This window comes from Bos grunniens, chromosome 26 (genome assembly GCF_055505025.1).
Source record: "Bos grunniens cultivar Pamir isolate PY7600 chromosome 26, Bosgru_T2T1.0, whole genome shotgun sequence".
Classification (NCBI taxonomy): Eukaryota; Metazoa; Chordata; class Mammalia; order Artiodactyla; family Bovidae; genus Bos; species Bos grunniens.
In genome coordinates, this window is record NC_141190.1 from 45,127,597 (window position 1) to 45,152,124 (window position 24,528).

At 46.3% G+C, this 24,528-nt stretch overlaps 2 protein-coding genes across 10 annotated transcripts in view; one reads left to right on the forward strand and one right to left on the reverse strand.

Moving 5' to 3' along the window:
* Positions 1–2,490, reverse strand: part of DHX32 (DEAH-box helicase 32 (putative)) — a 53,762-nt gene extending 51,272 nt beyond the window's left edge. For all 5 annotated transcript variants that reach the window (XM_086378410.1, XM_086378412.1, XM_086378411.1 and 2 more), the window contains exon 1: positions 2,242–2,490. The gene's annotated coding sequence lies outside the window, so the exon portion shown is untranslated. The remainder of the gene's footprint in view (positions 1–2,241) is intronic.
* Positions 2,491–2,579: 89 nt separating this feature from the next.
* The window catches only part of FANK1 (fibronectin type III and ankyrin repeat domains 1), a 118,273-nt gene continuing 96,324 nt past the window's right edge, over positions 2,580–24,528 (forward strand). For all 5 annotated transcript variants that reach the window (XR_015155538.1, XR_015155539.1, XR_015155537.1 and 2 more), the window contains exon 1: positions 2,580–2,706. Coding sequence is in view for 1 of the 5 variants with exons in the window: in XM_086378415.1 (XP_086234541.1) it covers positions 2,694–2,706 (13 nt within the window). In the remaining 4 variants the exon portion in view is untranslated. The remainder of the gene's footprint in view (positions 2,707–24,528) is intronic.

Below are 24,528 nucleotides of genomic sequence, written 5' to 3' on the forward strand. Positions count from 1 at the left end.
CCCTTCCTCATTTTCACCCCCTTCTTTAGTCCTATGTTCCACAGGCACACAATCCCCTAAGACAAATGCTGTTTTTCCGTTGCTCAAGTCACCTATTACCTAAAATATGTCAATGCAAGATTGCCTCAATGTCAAGCTCATAGCTATCGATAAAATCATTCATTTATACTACAAAATATTTACCAATACACATCTCCATTTTATAACGCAATTATCCTCTGGTAAAAAAAAAAAGAAAGAAAAAAAGTCTGCATATAACTATTAAATTCTCGAGTCCTTGTTACATGAAGATCTACAATTTTGGTTCTTTCTTCTTTTTAAATACAAGTACCTAATCCTTTACTATATGGGAAAATTTAACCCTACCTCCTCTTTTCTTTCTGTTAATAAAAGCCAAGCTTTAATCGTTATCTTGTCACTTTGACTATGAGATTTTCAACGAACATCATTATGTTTGTTTCTCCAGTGAAAAGACCAATTCATAACTTTGCTAATGATGTGAAAACTAGAATTTGAAAAGACTGTACTACAGAACTGTTGATCTCAGAACCTTTCTATCTAAAAATCCATTCCCTGTCTCCAAGTAACAAGAACAGGTAGTCAAGGTACCTACCATGAAGTGTTTACCTTCCAACTTGAATTTATTACTTTAATACTGTAGCTGTTGAATTACAGGTTCTGTGTATATCACACTGCTTGTCAATATCCACATAAGCATAAACCCTGTGGCTTTGACAATGAATCTGAAAAAGTCCCCGTACAGCCTGAGAGGGGAGAGCCCAATTTGGTGGAGTATAATAAATGTCCCTTTCCATCACAGAGTATCTGCTTCTCAGGTTCAATTAACCTCTGAATGATTCTCTTTCTGAGAGGAAAGTAATCCTCCTCGATGTCCTTGTCATCTACAGGGTGGAAAAGAATGAGTAGTCACTAACGTGACCCCAAACCACTCTCTTCTTTTCATTCCCCTCAAGTCCTGTCTAGGGCAGCAGGAGGAACTGATGGAGGGGCCAAAATCTTCAGACCCGAGCACTGCATCGATCATGGATCATGCCGTTTCCTCCCACCTACCCGTGCATCCCCTTCCTTTCCTTCTCTCCTCTCCTTAGCGTTGCTCTTCTTGACCTATACAGCACTCTCCCTGTGGTCTGAATTTTTACAGCCTACCAGACAAAATGCTCGGTGATCCCCAACGCTTCCTAAAAGCACTACCTGCGTCGATGTTTTCAAAACCACTCTTGAGAGAAAAAAAGACTATGGTGTGGGATCTTGCTACAAAAAAAGATTACGGTGTGTTTCACTTGCCCTACCAAGTTTTGGTGCAGAACGTGTGGGCTTGGTGCCCACAACTTGGAGCGAAAACCAGGAGCTCTAAAACAAATACACCCACACACATAGACACACATACTTGGTGATACAACCTAGAGCGAAAACCAGGAGCCCTGAAACAAATACACACACACACACACACACACACACACACACTTGGTGCTACAACTTGTAGAGAAAACCAGGAGCCCTGAAACAAATACACACACACACACACACACACACACTTGGTGCTACAACTTGGAGCGAAAACCAGGAGCCCTGAAACAAATACACACACACACACACACACACACACACACACACTTGGTGCTACAACTTGGAGCGAAAACCAGGAGCCCTGAAACACACACACACACACACACACACACACACACTTGGTGCTACAACTTGGAGCGAAAACCAGGAGCCCTGAAACACACACACACACACACACACACACACACACACACACACAAAACTAAAAACCGGAAAGATCCGACTGGGGCCCGCGGCCTGAAAGGTGACTCTTGGGATGACAGTGCAATGTGCGCAGCGGAGGCGCCTTCTCCCCGCATTTCGGGACCCGAGCGACATGCTCGGCCCACTGCCGACCACTTGCTCCCATCCGCTAAGAAGCGCTGCCGGCCAAAGTGACACGAGTGGCCGAAGTTCGGCCCCGGGCCGAGCCGGCGCACCGCCCCCCGACCCGTGGCCGCCCCCCAGCCTCGCAGCCCCGGGGCCCGCAGGGAGGGCCCGCGCGCCGGGACGCGGCTCCGCTAGGCTCGGGGGCGGCCCGGGGCGGGGGGCCGTCTCCTCCCGGGCGTTTCCCCAGTCGGGGCGGGGTGGTCCGGGGCCGACCCGGCGGGCCCGCAACAGGTGCGCCCGGGCCGCCCCCACCCCGGCCTCCCGCCGCCGCGGCCCGGCCTTTACCTGCTGTCTGCGGACGGAGGCCCGGGTGCGGGCGCCCTTCCCCGCCGAGCTCGCCGGACGCGCGGACCGACGAACGGACGCCTGGGATCGGCGACGGAGGGCCCACGGGGCCCCACCCGAAGGCCCCGCCGGGGACGCGAGGGCCACCGCGGGGAGGGCGCGACCGCCCGACCAGGCCGCCCCGGGGCAGTGCGTCTTGCGCCCGCGGGCCCCCTCCGCCCGCAGCGCTCGCTGCCCCCCTGGAGACGCGCGGGCCCTCGCGCTCGTTCGCGTTTCCTGGCGTCTTTTGGTCCCTCCCTCTCGCCGTCCTTCCTGCTCCTCCTCCTGCCCCCACCCCCGCCTCTGGGTTGTCAGGGCAACCGAAGCGACGCCGGCCCCCGGGAGGAGAGGCGTTAAAAGGGGCTTGCGGCGCCGGGGGCTCGGCCGATAGGGGCCCGGGAGCAGCTTACTCTATGGAGCTCCAGAGTAAGGGGGCCGGGGCCGGGGCGGGCCTCCCCCGGAACGGGTGTGGGCGCCCTGCGCGACGCTCCGCAGGCTTTTTTAAAACGCTTTTGACCTGGATATAAGGTCTCCCTCTCCCGCTTTCTTCTTCGAGGGAGTCGAGAAAGGGGCTAAATCCTGCGGAGTGTGACTGTCGGGAGCCAGAGGGCTGCGTGAGCTCGGGAATGTGGGCTGGAGGAGGCAGCGCCACCAGGGTGTTGCTTCCTAAAATGACCCCCCAAGCAAATCCATTTCTTGTTACTATTGCTGTCATTATTATTGGAGCTTTCCTGGTGGCTCAGATGGTAAAGAATCCTCCGTCAATGAGACACAGGTTCGATCCCTGGGTTGGGAAGATCCCCTGGAGGAGGCCATGGCAACCCACTCCAGTATTCTTGCCTGGAGAATTCCATGGACAGAGGAGCCTGGCAGGAATACAGTCCATAGGGTCGCAGAGTCAGACACGACTGAAGCGACTTGGCATGGTACAGTCCTCCACTGTTTTGTTTGGTACTTTGATTCACTGACCATAAGTAGCCATTCAGCTTCTAAAATGTCAGCAATTGAACCTGCAAGGAGGCTAGCTAGCTCTTGTACTTATTAGAAGATATGGCATCCTCTTCACAGTAGTCGGAGATTTGAAAGAGAGAAAAATTTTGAGCTTTGTGCAAGAGTGTTTAGTTGCTAGAGGTTCTCCGACTCATTGGGAAAGACTCTGATGCTGGGAGGGATTGGGGGCAGGAGGAGAAGGGAACGACAGAGGATGAGATGGCTGGATGGCATCACTGACTCGATGGACGTGAGTCTGAGTGAACTCCGGGAGTTGGTGATGGACAGGGAGGCCTGGCGTGCTGCGATTCATGGGGTCGCAAAGAGTCAGACACGACTGAGCGACTGAACTGAACTGAGAGGTTCTCCGAGGTAGGCTTGGACACGCAAAAAGGAAAAAAAAGTTACGATTTCCTTTTCTGTTTCCCACTTTGTTTGACAAAAGGTGAGCCGTCTGGAATTATCAGATCTAACACAAGCTTTAACTTACTGTGTTTTTGATTGTTGTTCAGTGTGCTGTGCTTAGTCGTTCAGTCGTGTCCAACTCTTGCGACCCCATGGACTGTAGCCTACCAGGCTCCTCTGTCCATGGGATTCTCCAGGCAAGAATACTGGAGTGGGTTGCCATGCCCTCCTCCAGGGTATCTTTCCAACCCAGGGATACAACCCAGGTCTCCCACATTGCAGGCGGATTCTTTACCATCTGAGCCACCAGGGAAGCCCATTGATTGTTGTTATATTATTACTACTGCTACTACTACTATTCAAACCTCTCTAGGGACACAGAGCTCCGTCCTTTTTCCCCAAGCTGTTTTATTGCTCCTTTTGTTCTTAAAATAAGAACGGTGTTTCATGTGGAGACTAGAAAGACCTGGAACTTTTATAGGAGGATGCAGTGTGACTCTGAAAACCAAGTTGTCTTTTCTTGCACAATTTCAGAAATGAAAGTACTCAGACCATGTCCATTCTCTGGGGTATATGCTGATGTTGTTAAAGGTCGTTAGTTTCCAAGGAGGTTTCTAAAGAGTTTTTCCTTTCTTTTAACTCCCTTGCTGAGCAGAAAGCTTGTAAATTGAGAATTATAGTTTGAGTGGATTTTATACACTGTTCTATCACTCACACTTGTAACTCTCTGGATTCTGTGTGTTGTCTAACCTGTTGAGAGAAATTTAACTTACAACAATGTTAGAATTTTTGTATCATTTCAAACTAATGCCAGGGTGTGTATGTTCTCTCTTTAGAGAAGAAATAAAGTGAAATGAAATATCTCTCTTAAAAATACCAACTTTATTTCTTCAAATTTATGTTACTGTTTAACTGTGTAAACTAAAAATTTCAAGTATGGTATTGAATTTGGTATTTCCAATTTCAATACCAATACCAATTTCAAATTCCAATATCAATTTCCATGGTATTCTCTATGTTCTAAATACTCTGCTGGGGTGGAGGATTGAACAGTGAATAAAACCCTGTTAGCTTTGGTTATCCCTGGAAAACTGAGCAGACCCTTGCCCAAGAACTTCTGAAAACCTCCCTGGGGTCTGAGATTAGGGGATGGAAATGGACAGAAGGCTTCCGGCAGAATAACCCAACAAAGAATGAGGGAAAGGGGTTCCAGACAGGTCCCTGAGACCAGAGAGAGCAGTGTGGGTTTAAGGTTCAGAGTTCAAAGATCAGTAGAGCTGTAACTGAGAAGACTGAAGGTGGAGGGGAGGAGGAAGAAAAGAAACAAGGCTAGAAAAGTGAGTAGGAACCGGATCCTGGAGACTTTGTAAAACTGTGAGAAATTTATTACTTCTATGAATGACACATCTGATTTATATCTGATCACATTGGGTCTTAACATGGAAATATTTGTTAAGTAATCTTTTATGCCTGGGACACAGCTGTATATTTCTTTTTTACATACTCTCAAATGCCGTCACCAGTTTAATTTTAGATAATTCAAACAATGACCACTTACCTTAGAGGATTCTTTAGCAGCCTAATAGACATCATTTTGGGTGAATATTAATTCATTTGCTGTTAATAAATATTTTAAAGGACAAGATTAGATGGTCTTTAAGATCCTTTTTAATGTCAAGAAATGTACCCTACCAGATTCGACCTGAGACTCAAGTTACTATTTTATTCTCTCAAAGATATTGGAAAATACTATGGCTGTGATATTAACAAATACTACAATTGTACTGTTATCAGTATTATATTAACAATATAGTATGTTGTTATGCCAATATTATCTGGCATATTTTAAGCCTGGTGTGTACATGATACCATTTGTTATTGGGGGGTTTCAAGTAGCATTTTACTGGTGTAGCTCAATATAGCACTAGTAAATTGATTTAAAAGGAGGCACCTTCTTCATTGCCTTTAAGGATTAAACATGTATCTAAGGACACCACCAAAGAACTACTAGAAATAACCCCCAAGTCAGTCTTACTCATTCTGTTTCCACACGCTTAAGTTTCTATTACTTTTAGGAGTGACCTTTATTAACGGAGTCATTTAAATCCCATAAACGTAAGCACTTCAAATCCCACAGCTGGATCACACTCTGGCAATAAGCAGAGGGTGACTGGGGCTACCACTGTTTTGCAGAATGATAGTAAGTCAATGATCCAAGAAATGACTCCTAGGGGAAAAGGGCAAATTAAATCAGCTTACAACCCTGGGCTCTTCGGAATAGTTTTGGCTCTTGGCTTACGTATTTTCATCTTTAATTATTTTCTTCCTAAACCAGCAATGCTGTTGGAAAGATAACCCATGTATGAAATAATATGAAAAATGCACATCAAATTCCTACTTTAAAAAAATGCTTTATCTTTGGCTGTGCTGGGTCTTCATAGGCTTTCGCCAGTGGCAGCTAGTGTGGGCTACTCTCCAGCTGCAGTCCAAGTGCTTCTCATCATGGTGGTTTCTCCTGTTGGGAACACAGGCTCTGGGTGCGCCGGCTCAGTAGTTACGGTGCATGGGCTTACTTACCCTGCGGCATGTGGAATCTGCCCCAACCAGGGCTTGAACCTGCGCCCCCTGCATTGGAAGGTGGATTCTTATCCACTGTGCCACCAGTGAAAGTGAAAGTTGCTCAGTCGTGTCTGACTCTTTGCAACCCCGTGAACTATACAGTCCATGGAATTCTCCAGGCCAGAATACTGGAGTGGGTAGCCTTTCCCTTTTCCAGGGCATCTTTTCAACCCAGGGATCGAACTCAGGTCTCCCGCCTTGCAGGCGGATTCTTTACCAGCTGAGCCACACGGGAAGCCCAAGAATACTGGAGTGGGGAGCCTATCCTTCTCCAGTGGATCTTCCCAACCCGGGAATTGAACTGGGGTCTCCTGCATTGCAGGCAGATTCTTTACCAACTGAGCTCACCAGCAGGGAAGTCCCAAATTCCTTTTTTTTCTTTTTCTTTTTAAGAGAAGATTTATGTTCAACAGTACTATCTCTTCCCTAATATTTTAGTAAGTGGCAATGCCAAGGAGTAGCTTTGCAGGTCTTTAAACTTTGCTCTCATGATCTTCCTTAGGCCACCAAATCCCCCTAAACAAGCACATTCTCTGAATTTTAAAATGTGTATATTTATGAAGTGCAGCATCAAGATGCACCCTTAGCTCCCACTTACAACCGTACTACCACCTGCCCTCTGAACTCCCCCTAAATAAAAAATGCTGAGCCTAGTTCAGGCCAGGCAGCAGTTTCTTGAGAGACACCTCCCTTTTCAAAGGAATCCTAAATGGGATTCTAGGTTACTCCAGTGACTAAGAGACTGAGACATGGCCTTAAAGGGGTGAAGACCTATTTCTCCAAACCTGTTTTGCCACTGGTCTGCCCCATATATGGGTAGGATTTCACCATCTCCCCAACTACTCCAGCTGGAAATCTGAGTGTCATCCTGAGCTCCTCTCTTTTATTCAGCACCCCTCCCACTCACCCCACCCACCAGCGTGCCTGTTTATTCCACCTTACACACACCCTAACTCTGTGTCTTTCTCTCTGCGGTCATCACCCATATTCCAAGCCACCATCTTGCCTAACCTGTGATGGGAGTCTCTGCTGATTTCTGCATTTCCTCTCCTGACCTGTGCTCACCTGGGGACCAGAGTGAGCTTTTCAAAATGCACAGGTCTTGTCACTCCCCTGCCAAAAGCCCCCCACTACCCCCCTGCAAGAGTTCTTATCCAGCTGCCTCTGCAACCCACCGCGTATAGGATCTTGGGTACACTATGCTTCAGCCCAACGGTCTCTTCGTCCCTTCAACGTACCAAGCTCCTTCAGGACTGCGGGTCTTTGCACAGGCTTTTCCCAGGGCAGGGGAGGCTCTCCCTCCTGCTCTGGTCCCACTCAGGGTCTTCTGGTCTCGACTTAAATGTCACTCCTTTGTGCTTCGTGTTCAGTCGCTCAGTCGTGTCCAACTCTTTGTGACCCAATGGACTGTAGCCCGCCAGACTCCTGTGTCCATGGGATTTCCCAGGCAAGAATACTGGAGTGGGTGGCCATTTCCCTCTCCAGGGGATCTTCCCGACCCAGGGATCAAACCCCTGACTCCTGTGTTTCCTGCATTGTAGGCGAATTCTTCACCGCTAAGCGGTCAGGGATGCCCCATGTTGAGTGCTTTTCTCTGATTCTCCAAAGAGGGTCAGGCCACCTCCCTATGTTACTCCTGCCTCTGCAGTGATCAGAATCTGTAATTCTTTTGTTAATTTTCGCCATCTGTGTTCTCCACCGGGCTGTAGGGTGGCTAAAGAGGGCCCAATCTACCATTCTGCTTCCAACACTTATCATGGAATAGGCCCCGAACAAGCATTTATTGAATGGATGGCACTGCTGTTAACACCTGGGTGCCTTATTTAATTTTATTTCCTTAAGAGTGTTGCGATGTGCTTCAAAAGAAAGCCATTTTACTCTGTAACAGAAAGGGCTGTGCACCAGTGAGATTTGAATTGCCTCTTGTGTTGTATGCTTTGGGTAAAGTTCATTTAAATCAGGAGCTTGTAAATGTCAGGTGAATTACAAGCATGGCATTTCTTTTTCTTCACTAGTTTAAAAGGGGGTCTTTAAAGTATATCATTCTATCCAGTAAAATTAAGGAAATAAGAAGGCAATCTTATCTGGGGGGACCGAAAGACTGCCAGTTCATAGGTTCAGCAAAATCTTTGCACTGCCATGGAGTACCTGCTCATTAATTATCTGAGACACTGCTGAGTATTTAAGAGCAATAAATTAGTGAAACCCAGGAGTGTTTTTTAAAAGTCTGTGTAACAATTTTTTGTCAAGTAGTCTTAGTCTCTTACAGAGTGAAGCGAGTCAGAAAGAAAAACACTAATACAGTATATTAATGCATATACATGGAATTTAGAAAGATGGTAACGATGACCCTATATGCGAGCAGCAAAAGAGACACAGATGTAAAGAACAGTCTTTTGGACTCTGGGAAAAGGTGAGGGTGGGATGAAATGAGAGAATAGCATTGAAACATATATATTACCATATGTGAAATAGATCACCAGTCCAGGTCTGATGCATGAGACAGGGCGCTCAGGACCAGTGCACTGGATGACCCTGAGGGGAGGGATGGGTTGGGGAGGAAGGTGGGAGAGGGGTTCAGGATGGAGGACACATGTACACCCATGGCTGATTCATGTCCATGTATGGCAAAAACCACTACAGTATTGTAAAGGAATTAGCCTGCAATTAAATAATTTTTTTAAAAGAATATTAATTCTATCAATTAGATTGCAATTCAAAAGTTACCATTGAGAAATAAAGGCTTATTTAAATCAAGTTTAAAACTTAAAAAAATTCAAAGCAACAGGTTTTAAATAGCTATAAAATCCCCGTCAAAACGCTGACGTTCATTGCCACCCTGACCTCAGGGTGCTCAGTCCGCCGCAGGGAGGGGCAGACCGACTGGATGGGCGCAGCTGTGTCTCAGCAGAAGCTCAGCGCTATCCTCCAACCAAGTCTGTACTCGATAACTTGGATTCCACTCCCTCTTGCTGGGGAAAGAAAGCACTGTTACCACCTGCTTGGTCTGGGGAATCTGCCCAAACACGCCCAGGAAACTGAACTAAACCGACCAGTTTACTGGAGGGGCTTGTGCCTGAGCATCACCCAAGAGTGGCCTGGATGAGTCATTGAGTACAGAAGGTGGTGCAAACTTGCTCACAAATAAACAATTCACACCAGTGTTCTGTGCATTTCCCTGCTCACCTGGCTGGGGAAGAACTGGAGATGCTTATCCTGGGACCCTGCCCAAGTCTGGGGACATTTCTGTCCTGAGTAGCAGAAAGAAAGGAGGAGACATCCCTTGCTTTTAAATTCCTTTAGCTGAAGCTCCAATACTTTGGCCTCCTGATGCGAAGAACTGACTCATTTGAAAAGACCCTGATGCTGGGAAAGATTGAGGGCAGGAGGAGAAGGGGATGACAGAGGATGAGATGGTTGGATGGCATCACCAACACAATGGACATGAGTTTGGGTAAACTCTGGGAGTTGGTGATGGACAGGGAGGCCTGGCGTGCTGCAGTCCATGGGGTCTCAAAGAGTCAGACACGACTGAGCGCCTGAACTGAACTGAGCTGTAACCCACCCCCTTCCAGGCTGTCAGGGACGCCTTCCTGGCCTCACCTTCCTGGGAGAGCTCTCTCATTCTCACACTCTCCTGCCTCCTTGTTTCTGCCTGGAACCCACTCAATGCCCATCCGTGAATCTGCCCTTAAAAGCATCTCGCCAATGTTACCATCTCTTAAAACACTCTGCCTCTCCGTTTACTCTCCTCCAACCCAAATCAGAGTTAATTTCTTCCTCGTAGGTACTGTCTGCATTTTATTAGTACTTTATTATTCTAACGTGTCATGATTGATATATATTTGTATGTTCAGCTCTCCCATTAGAAGTTACCTTGAAATGGGGACTTCCCTGGTTGCCCAGTGGTTGAGAATCTGCTTTCCAATGCAGGAGATGTGGGTTCAATCCTCGGTCAGGAAACTAAGATCCCAAATGCCTTGAAGCAACTAAGCCCTCACACTGCAGCTTAGAGAAGTGCCCCCAGTGAAGACCTAGCACAGACAAAAAAAAAGAAAGTTCACTTGAAATGGATTAAGGGCTTAAATGTAAGACCTGAAATTGTAAAGCTCCTACCAGAAAACAGGGAAAGAGCTCTTCAGCATCAATCTTGGCAATGGTTTTTTGGATATGACACTAAAAACACAAGCAACAAAAGCAAAAAATCAACACGTGGGACGTCAAAGGAATAATCTTCTATACAGCAGAGGAAACAATCAACAAAATGGAAAGGCAGCCTATAGAATGGGAGAGAATATTTGCAAACCATCTCTCGATAAGGGACTGATCATCTCAAACATATTAGGAACTCATACAACTCAATAGCAGGACAACAATCCATTTTAAAAATGGATAGGAGACCCAAATAGACATTTTTTCCAAAGAAGATATATGCAAATGGTCAACAGATTCGTGAAAAAGTGTTCAACATCACTGATCATCGGGGAAATGTGAGTCAAAGCCACAGTGAGATGCCGCCTTACACCTGTCAGCACGGCTGTTATCAGAAAGACAGAGGTAAGTGCAGGCAAGGGTGTGGAGAAAGGGAGCCCGGTCCACTCTCATTATGCTGCCCTATTCATTATGAGAGGGGCTACAGGAGTGCCTGAATAGCAGAGGGTGAGAATCATCGGCTATCTTGGAAGCTGGATATCACAGAAATTGTATCAGTTGTATTACTCTATTTAAAGGATTTTTATATTTATTTTCATATTTTTATATTTGTATTTTCTCTGGCTTCCCTGATAGCTCAATTTGTAAAGAATCCACCTGGAATGCAGGAGACCCCGGTTCAATTCCTGGTTCGGAAAGATCCTCTGGAGAAGGGATAGGCTACCCACTCCAGTATTCTTAGGCTTCCCTTGTGGCTCAGCAGGTAAAGAATCTGCCTGCAAGGTGGGAGACCTGGTTTCAAACCCTGGGTTGAAAAGATCTCCTGGAGAAGGGAAAGGCTATCCACTCCAGTATTCTCCAGTATTCTGGCCTGGAGAATTCCAGGGACTGTATAGCCCATGGGGTTGCAAGAGTTGGACACGACTGAGTGACTTCCACATTTTCTCCATTATGCATTCGTTTTCTCTTTGATCTTTCTGCTTATATCTTTACTTCCATTATTTCAATTTACTGTTCTTTTTAAAAAGTTTTTTTTTTTGGTGATTCTTACATCATTGCTTTCAGCTTTCTTTTTTAAATAAATGCATTTAAGGCTATGAATTTCCCTCTGAGCCCAATTTTTTTTTTGAATTGTTTTGTAATATACAGACATATAAGAAAGCAGACAATGTTAAATCTACAGGTTGATGAGTTATCACAAAGTAAACACACTCTGTTACTAGCACCCAGATCAGGAGAGGGACTGCTGCTGCTGCTAAGTCACTTCAGTCGTGTCCGACTCTTGCGACCCCAGACGGCAGCCCACCAGGCTCTCCGGTCCCTGGAATTCTCCAGGCAAGAACACTGGAGTGGGTTGCCATTTCCTTTTCCAATAGGAAAGGGACTACCGCTAGTTATTAAGTCTGAGTCTCATAGTATTGCCATCTACTTTAAAGATCATAGCTGATCATTTCAACACTTGAATCACTTGTAGGTTTGTTTCTCTTTTCTCTTGTTCTCTTAATATTCAGTCATTTGGTCATGTATCCTGGAATTCCTGGTAATTTTTGATTGAATCCTTGACATTCTTTGTGAAAAATCATAGAGGTTTAGGTAGGCATTATCTATAGAGAACTTTATTTGCTTTTGGTTGGCGTTTAGGTTACAAGTAGATTACCTTGCCTCAGTTGAGGATACTCTGTTTTCAGTTTGCCCTTTTTTCTAGGATGTAGCCAGCCATTTCAGGGACATTGGCTGAAAATCTAGAGTTTTCATGAGTGTCCTTCCTTTACAGCAGGTCTTATACTTCATTTCTTGATCCCTAGCACCATGATATTGCCCAAATCTCTGCTTATTCGTGGTCAACAACTTCCCTAAGGAGGAGTTGCTGGGCTCATTTCCCTGTGTCCCCTTTTCACTGGAATCTTGGCCCATTAAGCCTCGGATGTTTTGGCAGGCTTCAACTCCAGTGTTTTTGTGTGACTGTTGCAAGTTTTACTTTCTATTTGTCTTGCCCCAGCTGTGAATCAGCCACAGGGACTGTAGGGGGACTGTAGGGGTAATGTAGGGCCAGTTTTTATTTCTTTCCAAGTGACCCAGATCTGATCCAGGATTGTACACTGTGTTTAATTATCAGTCTTTTAGTCTTTAATCTAGAAAAGTCTCTCATATTTTTATTTTTCTTTCATGACACAGTTTTGAAGTGGCCAGCTGTCTTTATGGAATGTCCCAGGCTAGGTTTGTCAGATTGTTGCCTGAAGATGTGTTCAGTGAGGTATTTTCACAACGGATGTAACCTTACACTGAGGCTGCGGATTCCAGCTCTGTATCCTATTTTGATACAATGTCGTGGCTGTAGCGGAAAAGGAAGAGATAATTTTCTGGAACACAAGGGAAATTCAAGTAGTTGAAGAATCTCTTGAGAAGAGAAAAACTAGTTTCTCTGGGCTGTCAAGACTGTGCTACAAGAGCCGGTCAGTTCGCAGTGCTAAGCCACCCCTCGGTGCTTCCTACCATTGTAGGTGTGGGGCGGCAGGGCGGCAGGCAGCCTGGAAAGGAAAGGCGTGCCCTTCTTTTCTAAGAAATCTGCTCCGAGCAGAGGAGAGCCTGACATGCGTGAAATAGTTTTCCAGTGGAATAAGACAGTATACCTCAGCTTAGAGCCAGGGCCCAGATTTGGGCATGGCCAAGAATGAGTGAGTCAGTGGCTTGTAATTGGGCCAAACCCTGCTCTCCGTATCTTTATTTGTACTGCTTCCCAGTATCCACTTATGACTCTAACTAGACCTGTGTCTTTGCAGCCTTCCATACGCACTACCCCTGGAGAAGGGAAAGGCTACCCACTCTAGTATTCTGGCCTGGAGAATTCCTCAGACTGTATAGTCCTTGAGGTCACACAAAGTTGGACACGACTGAGCGACTTTCACAAACACGCACTGCAGTCATTCACGCTTTTATTCCTTCATCCAGTGCCCCGCCCTCCTCTGCTGTCTACTCTGCACTGGTGGGCGGCTCCTAAGATGTCCCCCAGGCCCTCTCCTGCCCCCAGCATCCTCTCCCTGGTCCCCTGCCCTGTTGTGCCAAGTTGGCTTGCGTGGCTGGTGGCATGGGGCCGGTGGCATGGGGCACAGTCCCTCCCTTGATTAGGTTGTAGATGACCGGAAGGTCTGCCTTGGGCCGATCTTCAGCCTCTTTCACCCTCTCTTTCTTTCTCTCTCTTCCCAACGTTGCCAAGACATGAACCCACTCAAGTGTCCCTCTGACCAGGAACCAGTGAGGACTGACTCCTGCCAACAACTCAGGGAGCTCGCTCGTAGCCAGATTCTCCAGGCTCAGCTGAGCCTTGAGATGCAGGCAGTCTTGGCTGGCAAACTGACAGCCACCTCACGGGAGGCTCCGAGCCCTGTCTGCCCAACCAAGCCATCCCCAGACTCCCGACCCTCTAAAACTGCAATATACTAGGTTCTTGTTTTAAGCCACGAAGTTTTGGGGTAATTAGTTATGCAGCCTTGGAATATCAGACACCGTCTTGTGTCTGTTACTGTAGCCCTGGCCTTCCTGACTCCAGGCAGCACTGATCTCATCCAGGCAGAACTCCTTTTGCACTTTGCCTCCTTTTCACTCTTTCTAGAATTTCTTATTTTACTTTTGAGATAAGTAATATGCTATGCTATGCTATGCTATGCTAAGTCACTTCAGTCGTGTCTGACTCTGTGTGACCCCATAGACAGAAGCCCACCAGATTCTCCCATCCCTGGGATTCTCCAAGCAAGAACACTGGAGTGGGTTGCCATTTCCTTCTCCGATGCATGAAAGTGAAAAGAGAAAGTGAAGTCGCTCAGTCGTGTCCGACTCTTAGCGACCCCATGGACGGCAGCCCACCAGGCTCCTCCGTCCATGGGATTTTCCAGGCAAGAGTACTGGAGTGGGGTGCCATTGCCTTCTCCAATAAGTACTATAGTCTGTTGCTATTGTTTAGTCACTAAGTTGAGTCTAGCTCTTTGCAACCCCAGGGACTGTAGCCCTCCAGGCTCCTCTGTCCATGGGATTTCCTAGACAAAAATACTGGAGTGGGTTGCCATTCCCTTCTCCAGGAGATCTTCCCGACCCAGGGATTAAACCCATGTCTTCTGCACTGGCAGGCAGATTCTTTACCACTGAGCCACCAGGAAAGCCCACGTAACATACTTACAAGTTTCAAAAATCCAAAGTTACCAAAGAGTACATAGTGAAAGTGACCTCTTCCCGTGACACTGTCCCCCAGTTCCCACCTGCAGGCAACCACCTTGTTGATTTTTGATGTATCATTCCAGAGATAGTTTAAACATTGTGTATATATGTCTATACAGGTAAATTATATAAACTACATTCTTTTTCTCTATTCTATACTTTTTTTTTGGTCACCTGTTTTGGAGAGCTTTCTGTTCAATCCATCATGAGCTTTTTCATTTTTTTTAAACAACTCTGCAGTATCTACAGAATGAATTTATCTAATTTATTTAACCAGTCTACTGCCGCTGATCATTCAGTTTGGTTCCAGTCTTTGCTACCATGATAGGCTGAACAAAAGATGTCTGTTTCCTAACCCCCCAAACCTGTGACTGCGTTACCTCCCATGGCAAAAGGGACTTTGCTGGTGTATTGAGTTAAGGCTGGCGAAATGGGGAGAGTGGTTGTTTTATTCAGGCCCAAAGTAATCAACCACAAGCGTCTTCCTAAGAGGGAAAGAGGAGAGTCAAACGCCAAAAGCAGGTGTGAGGGTGGAAGGGGAGGCTGGAGCGATGCAAGGTCAGGCACTGCAGAATGTGGGAAACTTCTAGAAGCTGGAGAAGTCTTGCGAATGGACTTTCCCCTACAGCCTTGGAAAGAACAGGCCTTGAGTTTCAGTTTTCGCTGGATAAGACTCATCCTGGACTTCCATCCTCCAGAGCTATAAAAGAATACATTTAAGCTACTTTGTTTGTGGCTTAAACCTCAAGGCTCAAATTGGTTACAGCCGCAGGAGGAAACCTGTACAGCTATTCTTACCACCACCTTAGACAAAGTTGCGCTAAATAACATGTCTTGTGCCTGACATTTTGCATTTGTGCTGGTATATTTGTAGAATAAATGTCTTGGTGTGGGACTGCCTAGAGTCAAAGGCAGTGAGAGTTTGATCATCGCTAACATCCTCCATGGCAGCCCACTCCAGTACTCTTGCCTGGAAAGTCCCATGGACAGAGGAGCCTGGTGGGCTGCAGTCCATGGGGTCGCTGAGGGTCGGACACGACTGAGCAACTTCACTTTCACTTTTCACTTCCATGCATTGGAGAAGGAAATGGCAACCCACTCCAGTGTTCTTGCCTGGAGAATCCCAGGGACAGCGGAGCCTGGTGGACTGCCGTCTATGGGGTCGCACAGAGTCGGACACGACTGAAGTGATGCAGCAGCAGCAGCAACATCCTCCACAGGGCTTACACTAATTTCCTTTCCAATAGCAATATACATCTCCCTCTCTCCATAACCTCCCCAGCATGTGCATTTTCAGACTTCTGCATTTTTACCATTCTGCAAGTGATAAATCCTAATTTCCTAGTGTGACTGAAAGTAGGGGCTGGCTGCTCACCGCTCAAAAGCCAATACAGAGGCCAAGTTTATTGGTGGAAAGTTTGTTGTATTTTGGATGCCGGCAGTGGAGGTGGAGGGGGGACAGACACCCGTCCGAGGGCTGACTGCCCCAACCCCCACCCCTGACAGTCGGGGGCAAGAGCTTTTATAGACAGAGGGAGGGGGTACATGCAGACACAGCACAGTCAGCTCTGTCATCTTGAAATTGGTCGTCAGTGGTCTGAGCAGTGTCATCTTGTTTTCAGTTCAGTTCAGTTCAGTTGCTCAGTTGTGTCCGACTCTTTGCGACCCCATGAACTGCAGCACGCCAGGCCTCCCTGTCCATCACCAAGTCCTGGAGTCCACCCAAACCCATGTCCATTGTGTCAGTGATGCCATCCAACCATCTCATCCTCTGTCGTCCCCTTCTCCTCCTGCCCTCAATCTTTCCCAGCATCAGGGTCTTTTCAAATGAGTCAGTTCTTCACATCAGGTGGCCAAAGGATTGGAGTTTCAGCTTCAGCATCATTCCTTCCAAAGAACACCCAGGACTGATCTTCTTTAGAATGGACTGGTTGGATCTCCTTGCAGTCCAAGGGACTCCCAAGAATCTTCTCCAACACCACAGTTCAAAAGCATCAATTCTTCAGCGCTCAGCTTTCTTCACAGTCCAACTCTCACATCCATACATGACCACTGGAAAAACCATAGCCTTGACTAGACGGACCTCTGCTTTTCAATATACTATCTAGGTTGGTCATAACTTTCCTTTCAAGGAGCAAGCGTCTTCTAATTTCATGGCTGCAATCACCATCTGCACTGATTTGGTTTGTTTTAGGTTCAGTTAATCTTCAGTTCCAGAGTTGGTTTGTTTCCATTTCTTGAGGCCCATTCTTGGAATCATGGCAGCCTATGCCGTGGCTAGAGTCAGGTCATCGTGTAGTTAACCTCTCCACCTGGTGGGGGTTCCAGTGTCTACAAGAGAGCTCACAGGATATGGCTCAGAATATTATCTACAGCCTTTGAGGAAGAGCTAAAGGTCCTTGGCTTTGCTTCATGACTACATTGTTATCATTATTTGACTGTTCTCCTTTGTTTCTGCATGTTCTCACTTCTCTGATTAAACTTGTTCTTTGGATAAAGTTTTGCCGCAGAGCAAAGGCAGGCAGAGGACCTGGGGGAAGGGCCATAGGCTCCTGCTTCGTTTCCCCAGAACGACCTGATTATTAACTTGTCCTCATCTGTACCTCATGTTTAGGGCGTGACCTTCAGGGCTAGGATTCGGTGTTTATTTCTGCCTTATCTTCCACCGTTTGCCTTTGTGCCCCTCCCGCTACCTGACATAAAATGGGTTCTCCCCGGAGAAATTAGACAAGGAAATACCCAGAGGCAGGGATAAGAAATGTGACACAGAGTCCATTTTATCCATCTCTCTATCCCTCAAGTTCCGTTTGGAACACGAAAATGTCTGTTTTGGACTCACATATCCTAATCTGAGTCCTTGACGAGTGAAGGGTTAAGGAACAGTTGCCTGGCAACGAGGGATCATTCTTGCTGTTGGGTGGACGTGGGCAGGGTCGGCAAACACAGCTAGTGCACGGCCCCACCTCCGACCCCAGCCTTTCCCCTGGAGGTCAACACAATCCAGGCTCCTCGCCAATCCTCGGATACTGTTTGCTCACGAAATAAAACCTGCTTGCTGTGCCCAGTTCAAGGACTGGCAGCGGCATCAGGAACTGTAACTCAAGTTGCAGTTTTCCTGTGAAGGAAACAAATGGAAACTTCCACCACCTTCCTCCTGTCTCCTTATCTTGGGGTTGAGCTACACCCCCGTTCCTCACGTTTTCTTCTTCATTTGTACGGTTGACATCTTTTAAAAAATATTTCTTTTCCAAGTTTCCAGCATCCTTATTTACTTTTTTTGAGATCTTGAAACTTCAGGGAAAGGAAAAGCTATCACTGACTTAAAAACACTGGAGAGAAAGTTTGTTGCTTTTGTTTATAATGTAGACTGGTTGGTCTGACATTTTAAAAAATTTTTAAATTTTGAGAAATCTCCTGGTTAATAACTTGAACTCAGCTGATTTTTTAAAAAACCTGTTTAACGTGTAGTGTTTAGCTTCAGTGTGAACCAGTGTTAGACTATGGGTTTAGGATTTTCAAAACTTCCAAGGAACAACAAAACTTAATGAAACAAATGTAATAAATCACGGATGTACAAAGGACCCCAATTACCATTTTTCCCCCCCTGCTGTTTCTTGAAGAGGAAAAAGGATACAAAACAGTGAAGCCTTTTAAGAGAAACATGTACCTTCTGCCTCTTTGTATTCTGAATGGGTAATGACAAAAATACCCAACAAATGATTTTAAAGGTAGAACGGCGATTCTGTTTTCTTTCTGATTATGCGTGCACATCTTTGTTGGCGCTCACTCTGCATGGCACCTAAACTTTAGTGTCTACCAGAAGGAAGGCAGGAGAAGGCAATGGCACCCCACTCCAGTACTCTTGCCTGGAAAATCCCATGGATGGAGGAGCCTGGCGGGCTGCAGTCCATGAGGTCACTAAGAGTCGGACACGACTGAGTGACTTCACTTTCACTTTCATGCATTGGAGAAGGAAATGCCAACCCACTTCAGTGTTCTAGCCTGGAGAATCCCAGGGATGGGGGAGCCTGGTGGGCTGCCGTCTATGGGGTTGCACAGAGTCGGACACAACTGAAGCGACTTAGCAGCAGCAGCAGCAACAGCAGCAGAAGGAAGGCATGCTAGTAAACAGACTCGGTCCAGAGGCCTGGTTTCCAGGTGCTTCCAACTGTAACTTGATGACAGATAACTTAGCGAGAGTCAGGCCAGTTTGCCACACTGGTGTCTACTAAGGCTTTCTTATGAGTCATCACCATCACTGCTTCCCCAGTGGTCTTACTTCTGAGTATATTTTGTCATTGTGTAGTCACTCAGTCATGTCCGACTCTTTTGTGACCGCATGGACTGTAGCCTGCCAGGCTCCTTTGTCCATGCGTTAATTTTAGATGAAAACAGATTGTGGTGATGCCAGCAGCTCAGTGAGGCAAGGTAGCATGGATGGATACGGGAGTCAGTCAAGCCTGGGTTCCTGTTCACTGGCTCCGGGATGCTTCCCGTTTCCCGTGGCTCAGGGAGACAGTGAGCCTGACCCTGCAAGGTTCCCGTGAAGGTTAAGTGAGACAGTGCGTGAACCGTGTCCACCACTGTGGGGCCTGGCTTGTTAATGACCATGTAGGTCACACGCTAACACTTGACATAAACTGTGAAACACGACCTGCAAGAAAACAAATGACATCAACCCAGACTGATCTGCCAAACGGAAGGCTGTCTAAGCACCACTGAGAGAGGGAGTTCGTTTTCTATCACTTACGTAACCATTAGAGTGATCACTTATGAGGTCACCAGTGTCCCATGACAGTATGGGACACTTCTGTTTTTCCCTGAGGAAAGCGACTTCTATGGACAGTTCCGCACCCCCAAAAGACTATGTAACAGTCGTCATTTTTTGAGATGCCACATTCTAAATTTGCGTTACTTTTTCCTCATTCTCTAAACCACCTTTATGCATCACATTTGATATTTTAGAAAAGATTGGAGTAGTCCCTTTATGGGGTAAGTTCCACTAGACTTGCAGCTAGACTGCAGGCCCGGTGAGGTCAGGACCCAGCCCTGCCTGTGCATGTGCGGCATCTGCAGGCTCACAGGGAGGACAGCGGGTGGGCACTCGAGTATTGGCTGAATAAGAGAATGGAAGACATGGAAATGTAGGCAGCATTGAAACCCAAAGACAGAGAAACGTTATGGAGAGATGGGTGAAGAAAGGCTGACGGAAGGCATGTATCCCAACCATTTTCTCCATATTTTCTCCCCTAAGGAGAAAAACTAAATTCTCCCTAACAAGAGAAATTAAATACTAAGGAACAAGATATTTGTCATGTGTGGTTGAGTTTTGACAGACCACAAGCATGGTAATATCTAAGACCTTCCTTCTCCCTGATAACGTACTGTTGTGTTAAAGGGCTTCCCTGATAGCTCAGTTGGTAAAGAATCTGCCTGCAATTCAGGAGACCCCAGTTCGATTCCTGGGTCAGGAAGATCCCCTGGAGAGGGGAAAGGCTACTCACTCCAGTACTCTTGGGCTTCCCTGGTGGCTCAGCTGGTAAAGAATCTGCCTGCAATGCGGGAGACCTGGGTTTGATCCCTGGGTTGGGAAGATCCCCGGGAGAAGGGAGAGGCTACCCATATCAGTATTATGGCCTGGAGAATTCCATGGACTGTATAGTCCATGGGGTTGCAAAGAGCTGGACACAACTGAGCAACTTTCACTTTCCTTCTCCCTCCTCCTGGCCAAGAGCACATTTGGGAGGACAGGTGGAAAGTGTATAACCGAGGCCTGGAGCTTCAAGCCCACGTCCAGCTCCTAAGCAGTTGATTCACTGCAGAAGGGCAGGGAGGTGGCTGTGTGATGAGAAGTGTGGTCTGTGAGCTCCTGGGTCAGGCTTGGCATGGAGGTGTAGGTAACAGGAGAATTTCTGGCAATGAACTTGCCTCCACACAGAAGGAAGTATGCTGAGAGGGAGCCAGGAAGACAGGGAACAGGTGGAAAACCCCTGGAACCAAATGACTGAGGCTGGCAGAGCCAGTCCCCGCAGGCTGGGAGATCAGTGAGCGATGAGTGTTAACCCACTGTGACTTTAACTTCAATGTATCCTTGAAGGAGGTCCAGTTAAAATTCAATGCTTCCGATAAGGGGCCCAACTTTCTGCTTTTCTAACAAAACCATCCCAGGTGATGCCTTCTACAAGCCATATTTGACTAGTATAAAATTAGCACATCTGTGGATGCTACTCATATTTAAGAGTAATTTTGTAAACAAAAGTACAATTATGACTCTCAGATATAGCAAATACATGTTAAACATTTACTAATGAAATAACCACTAAGACGTTACCACCAGTTCCAAGGCGGATCCAAAGGACAGACACATGTGTAGATCACGAATACTGAAATAAACTGAAATGAGGCCAAAGTGGCTTTGCCCTGTGGAGGGAGGGCTGTTCTTCCATGGAAGAAGCCATCTGCATATCCGGGGACCAGAATCATTTACAGAGTCATCACTTCTTTTCAACTTAGCCCGTAAAATAGGTGGAGGGCAACGCCAGCAAAGAGTCAGATACGACTGAGCAATTGAACTGAGCTGAACTGAACGCAACACTAAATTGGAAAACCTGAAAGGGTGGAGTGATCTGAGCAGTGTGCAGTTTTCCCATTGAAGCACAGATTTCCCCACCTATAATTTGTATTTGAGTGGCATTTTCAAAATTTGGACTGCTCTATGTATCAACTTGACAACTTGCATTCAACTGTTTTTGATTAGCTATTTCTTTTCTTTTTTTTCCTCATAATTTAATGATTCTGCTCCTCTGGGTAATGTGAAAAAGTAGAGAGAGCCCTTAAATAGGATTTCCATCAAGAGGAAGTAGGAGCTATCAGCTTTCCCTGAAGATAGGCTCAGGAAGAAGATACTGTTAAAAGAGAACCTTTGTGAGGCCAGGACAAACTGTTCTGATGGCTCAATCTGGATTTTTGGTATATAAAAAGAAAATCTGTGGTTAAAACACTTGCCATTTGCATTATTCACAAGAGCTAAAAGATGGAAGCAACCTAAGTGTCTGCTGACAGATGAGCAGATAAAATGCTATTTAGCTTTTTAAAGGCAAGGAACACTGACACGTGCTACAACTTTTTGTATTTTTAAAAATGTTTTTATTGAATGGTTGATCTACAATGTCATGTTAATCTCTGCCGCACAGCGAAGTGACTCAGTTGTACATATGCCTGCATTCTTTTTGTGTTGTTTCCCAGTGTGGTTTATCACAGCACGTTGATATTCCCTATACTGCGCAGTGGGACCTTGTTTTCATCCAGATGCACGTTACAACTTGGCAACAATGTAAGTGAAGTGAGCCAGTCCCAAAAGGACAAGTACTGTAGGATTCCAGTGTCTAAAGACAAAAGATAAGACCGCTGGGTAGCGGGTCTGTCCTGTATTCAAGAGAAAGCAACACATGCCCTGGAGGGCACGGGGCAGGAGGAGCCCTCAACCCCACGGTGTCTGGGCAAGAGTGAGGCTTGCAGCATTGGAAGCAGTAACAGAGACATGCCGTGGTTGGCTAGGGGTACATACTGGACCTTATTTAGAAACATTAAGGAGTGAAGAAATCAGGTGCAGATCCCAGAGCTGGATTGGCTGGCTGGATACACCATTTCTGGGGAAGCGGAGCATTTATAGGAACACGGAAGTTTGTTTTGCTGGTGTGGAACCCTGGCAGGAGTGGCTGTGTGTGGGGCCTAAAAATTCGTGTCCGGATCTCTCACTTGGAGTGGTCAAGTTCACAGAGACAAGATAGCGTAGCGGGGCCCGTGGCTCGGGCAGGGGTAACGGGCCGTTTGACAGATGGGTGCAGGGTTTTAGTTTACGATGACCAAGTTCTGGAGATGGGCAGTGCTCATGGTTGTACCACGGTGTGAATGTCCTTAGTGCCGCTCAGCTATCCACGGAAAAATGGTTTAAGTGGTAAACTTTGTCACATGTGTTTGTTTGTTTTTTTTTCCTACCAGAATAAAAAGATTTTGAAACACTTGCCATTTAAACACCTACTGTGTGACCTAACAGTCGCACTCCTGGGCATATACCCAGAGAAAACTATAATTCAAAACGACACAAGCAGCCCGATGTTCATTGCATTTATTATAGCCAGGACATGGACACAACATAATTATCCATCAGCAGAGGAGTGGATAAAGATGTGGTGCATATAGCCAATGGAATATTAATCATAGAAAGGAATGAAATTGCATCATTTGTAAACATGGATGGACTTAGAGATTGTCATACAGAATGAAATAAGTCAGAAAGAGAGAAAGAGAAAAGCAAATGTCATATATTAACAAATATGGAATCTAGAAAAATGGTACAGTTCAGTTCAGTCACTCAGTCGTGTCTGACTCTTTGCAATCCCATGGACTGCAGCATGCCAGGCTTCCCTGTCCTTCACCAACTGCCACAGCTTGCTCAAACTCATGTCCATTGCGTTGGTGATGCCACCCAGCCATCCCACCCTCTGTCGTCCGTCCCCTTCTCTTCCCGCCTTCAATCTTTCCCAGCACCAGGGTCTTTTCCAGTGAGTCAGCTCTTTGAGTCAGGTGACCAAAGTATTGGAGTTTCAGCTTTAGCATCAGTCCTTCCAATGAATATTCAGGGTTGATTTCCTTTAGGATGGACTGGTTTGATCTTGCAGTCCAAGCACCACAGTTCGAAAGCTAACTTCTTGACCTAGGGAATTGCTTAGTATCAAATAGAAACAAATGCTCAAAAACCCTGGAGGTGAGACTGCTCCTTTGTTTCTCCTGGGACTGACCTGGGAGACCTTGAGGAATGAGGGGGGGAATCAGGCCTTGCCTTGTGATTCACATGAACCAGTTAAGATGAGCTAGCCCCTCAAGCTGTGGACTTGTGAACCATGATATCTAGAGAGGTCAATTTTCTGTGAGATACAAGGGATTTGAAACTGGTCAAAGGTATGCAAATTCAGCTGACTGTTGCTGACCTTAGCTGTTGGAGGTTCAGTTTTTCTGGCTGGGGTTCTGCTGGGCCCTTTTTCCTTCTCCTGTGACCCTGGGTGCACCTTCTTCCCATTGCCTCTGAAGGCTCCTTAGTCTCCGTGGGTGATGAAATTCTCGGAGGTTGGCCATAAACCTCCAAGTGACCTCTCTCACTGAATTTGATTGTATTCCGATCTCTTCTTTCTGACCTGACTTTTTAACCAACTCCAAAGCTGTGTGATTTTGCTTTTGAAATTTTATGATGTTTCTTGGGGCCTCTCATTCTTGATTCTTCACTTCACCACCCAGTAAGTGTGTGACTTTGTTTTTTTCTGCCTATACTATTTTGGGGATTTCTGTTAAGTATTGTGACTTTTCACAATGAGAAGAATATAGACTTTGCTGATTCGAGCTTTCCTGGTGGCTCCGTGGGTAAAGAATCTGCCTGCAGTACAAGAGACACAGGAGATGCGAATTGGATCCCTGGGTAGGGAAGATTCCCCTGGAGGAGGAAAATGGCAACCCCCTCCAACACTCCTGCTAGAAAAACCCCATGGACAGAATAGCCTGGTGGGCTGCAATCCAAAGGGCTGCAAAGAGTCAGACACGCCTGAGCGACTAAGCACAGCACAATCAGTATTCGTTCCTTTCAGTTCAGATGACACTGAGGCCATGCCAGATAACACAGGGCAAGAATACGGACTTAGGAGGTAACTACTGCCCCTCGCACTGTCTGTGACTGGGCTTTTAAACATTTTAGCATATTTGACCTCATTTGTTTTTCTCAGTGCTTAAGAGCATTGCCAAACATAAAATGGAATTTCAGACTAAAGTGAAGAAACATGATACAGAATACAGAATAAATCAGCAATCATTTGGCCTATACGT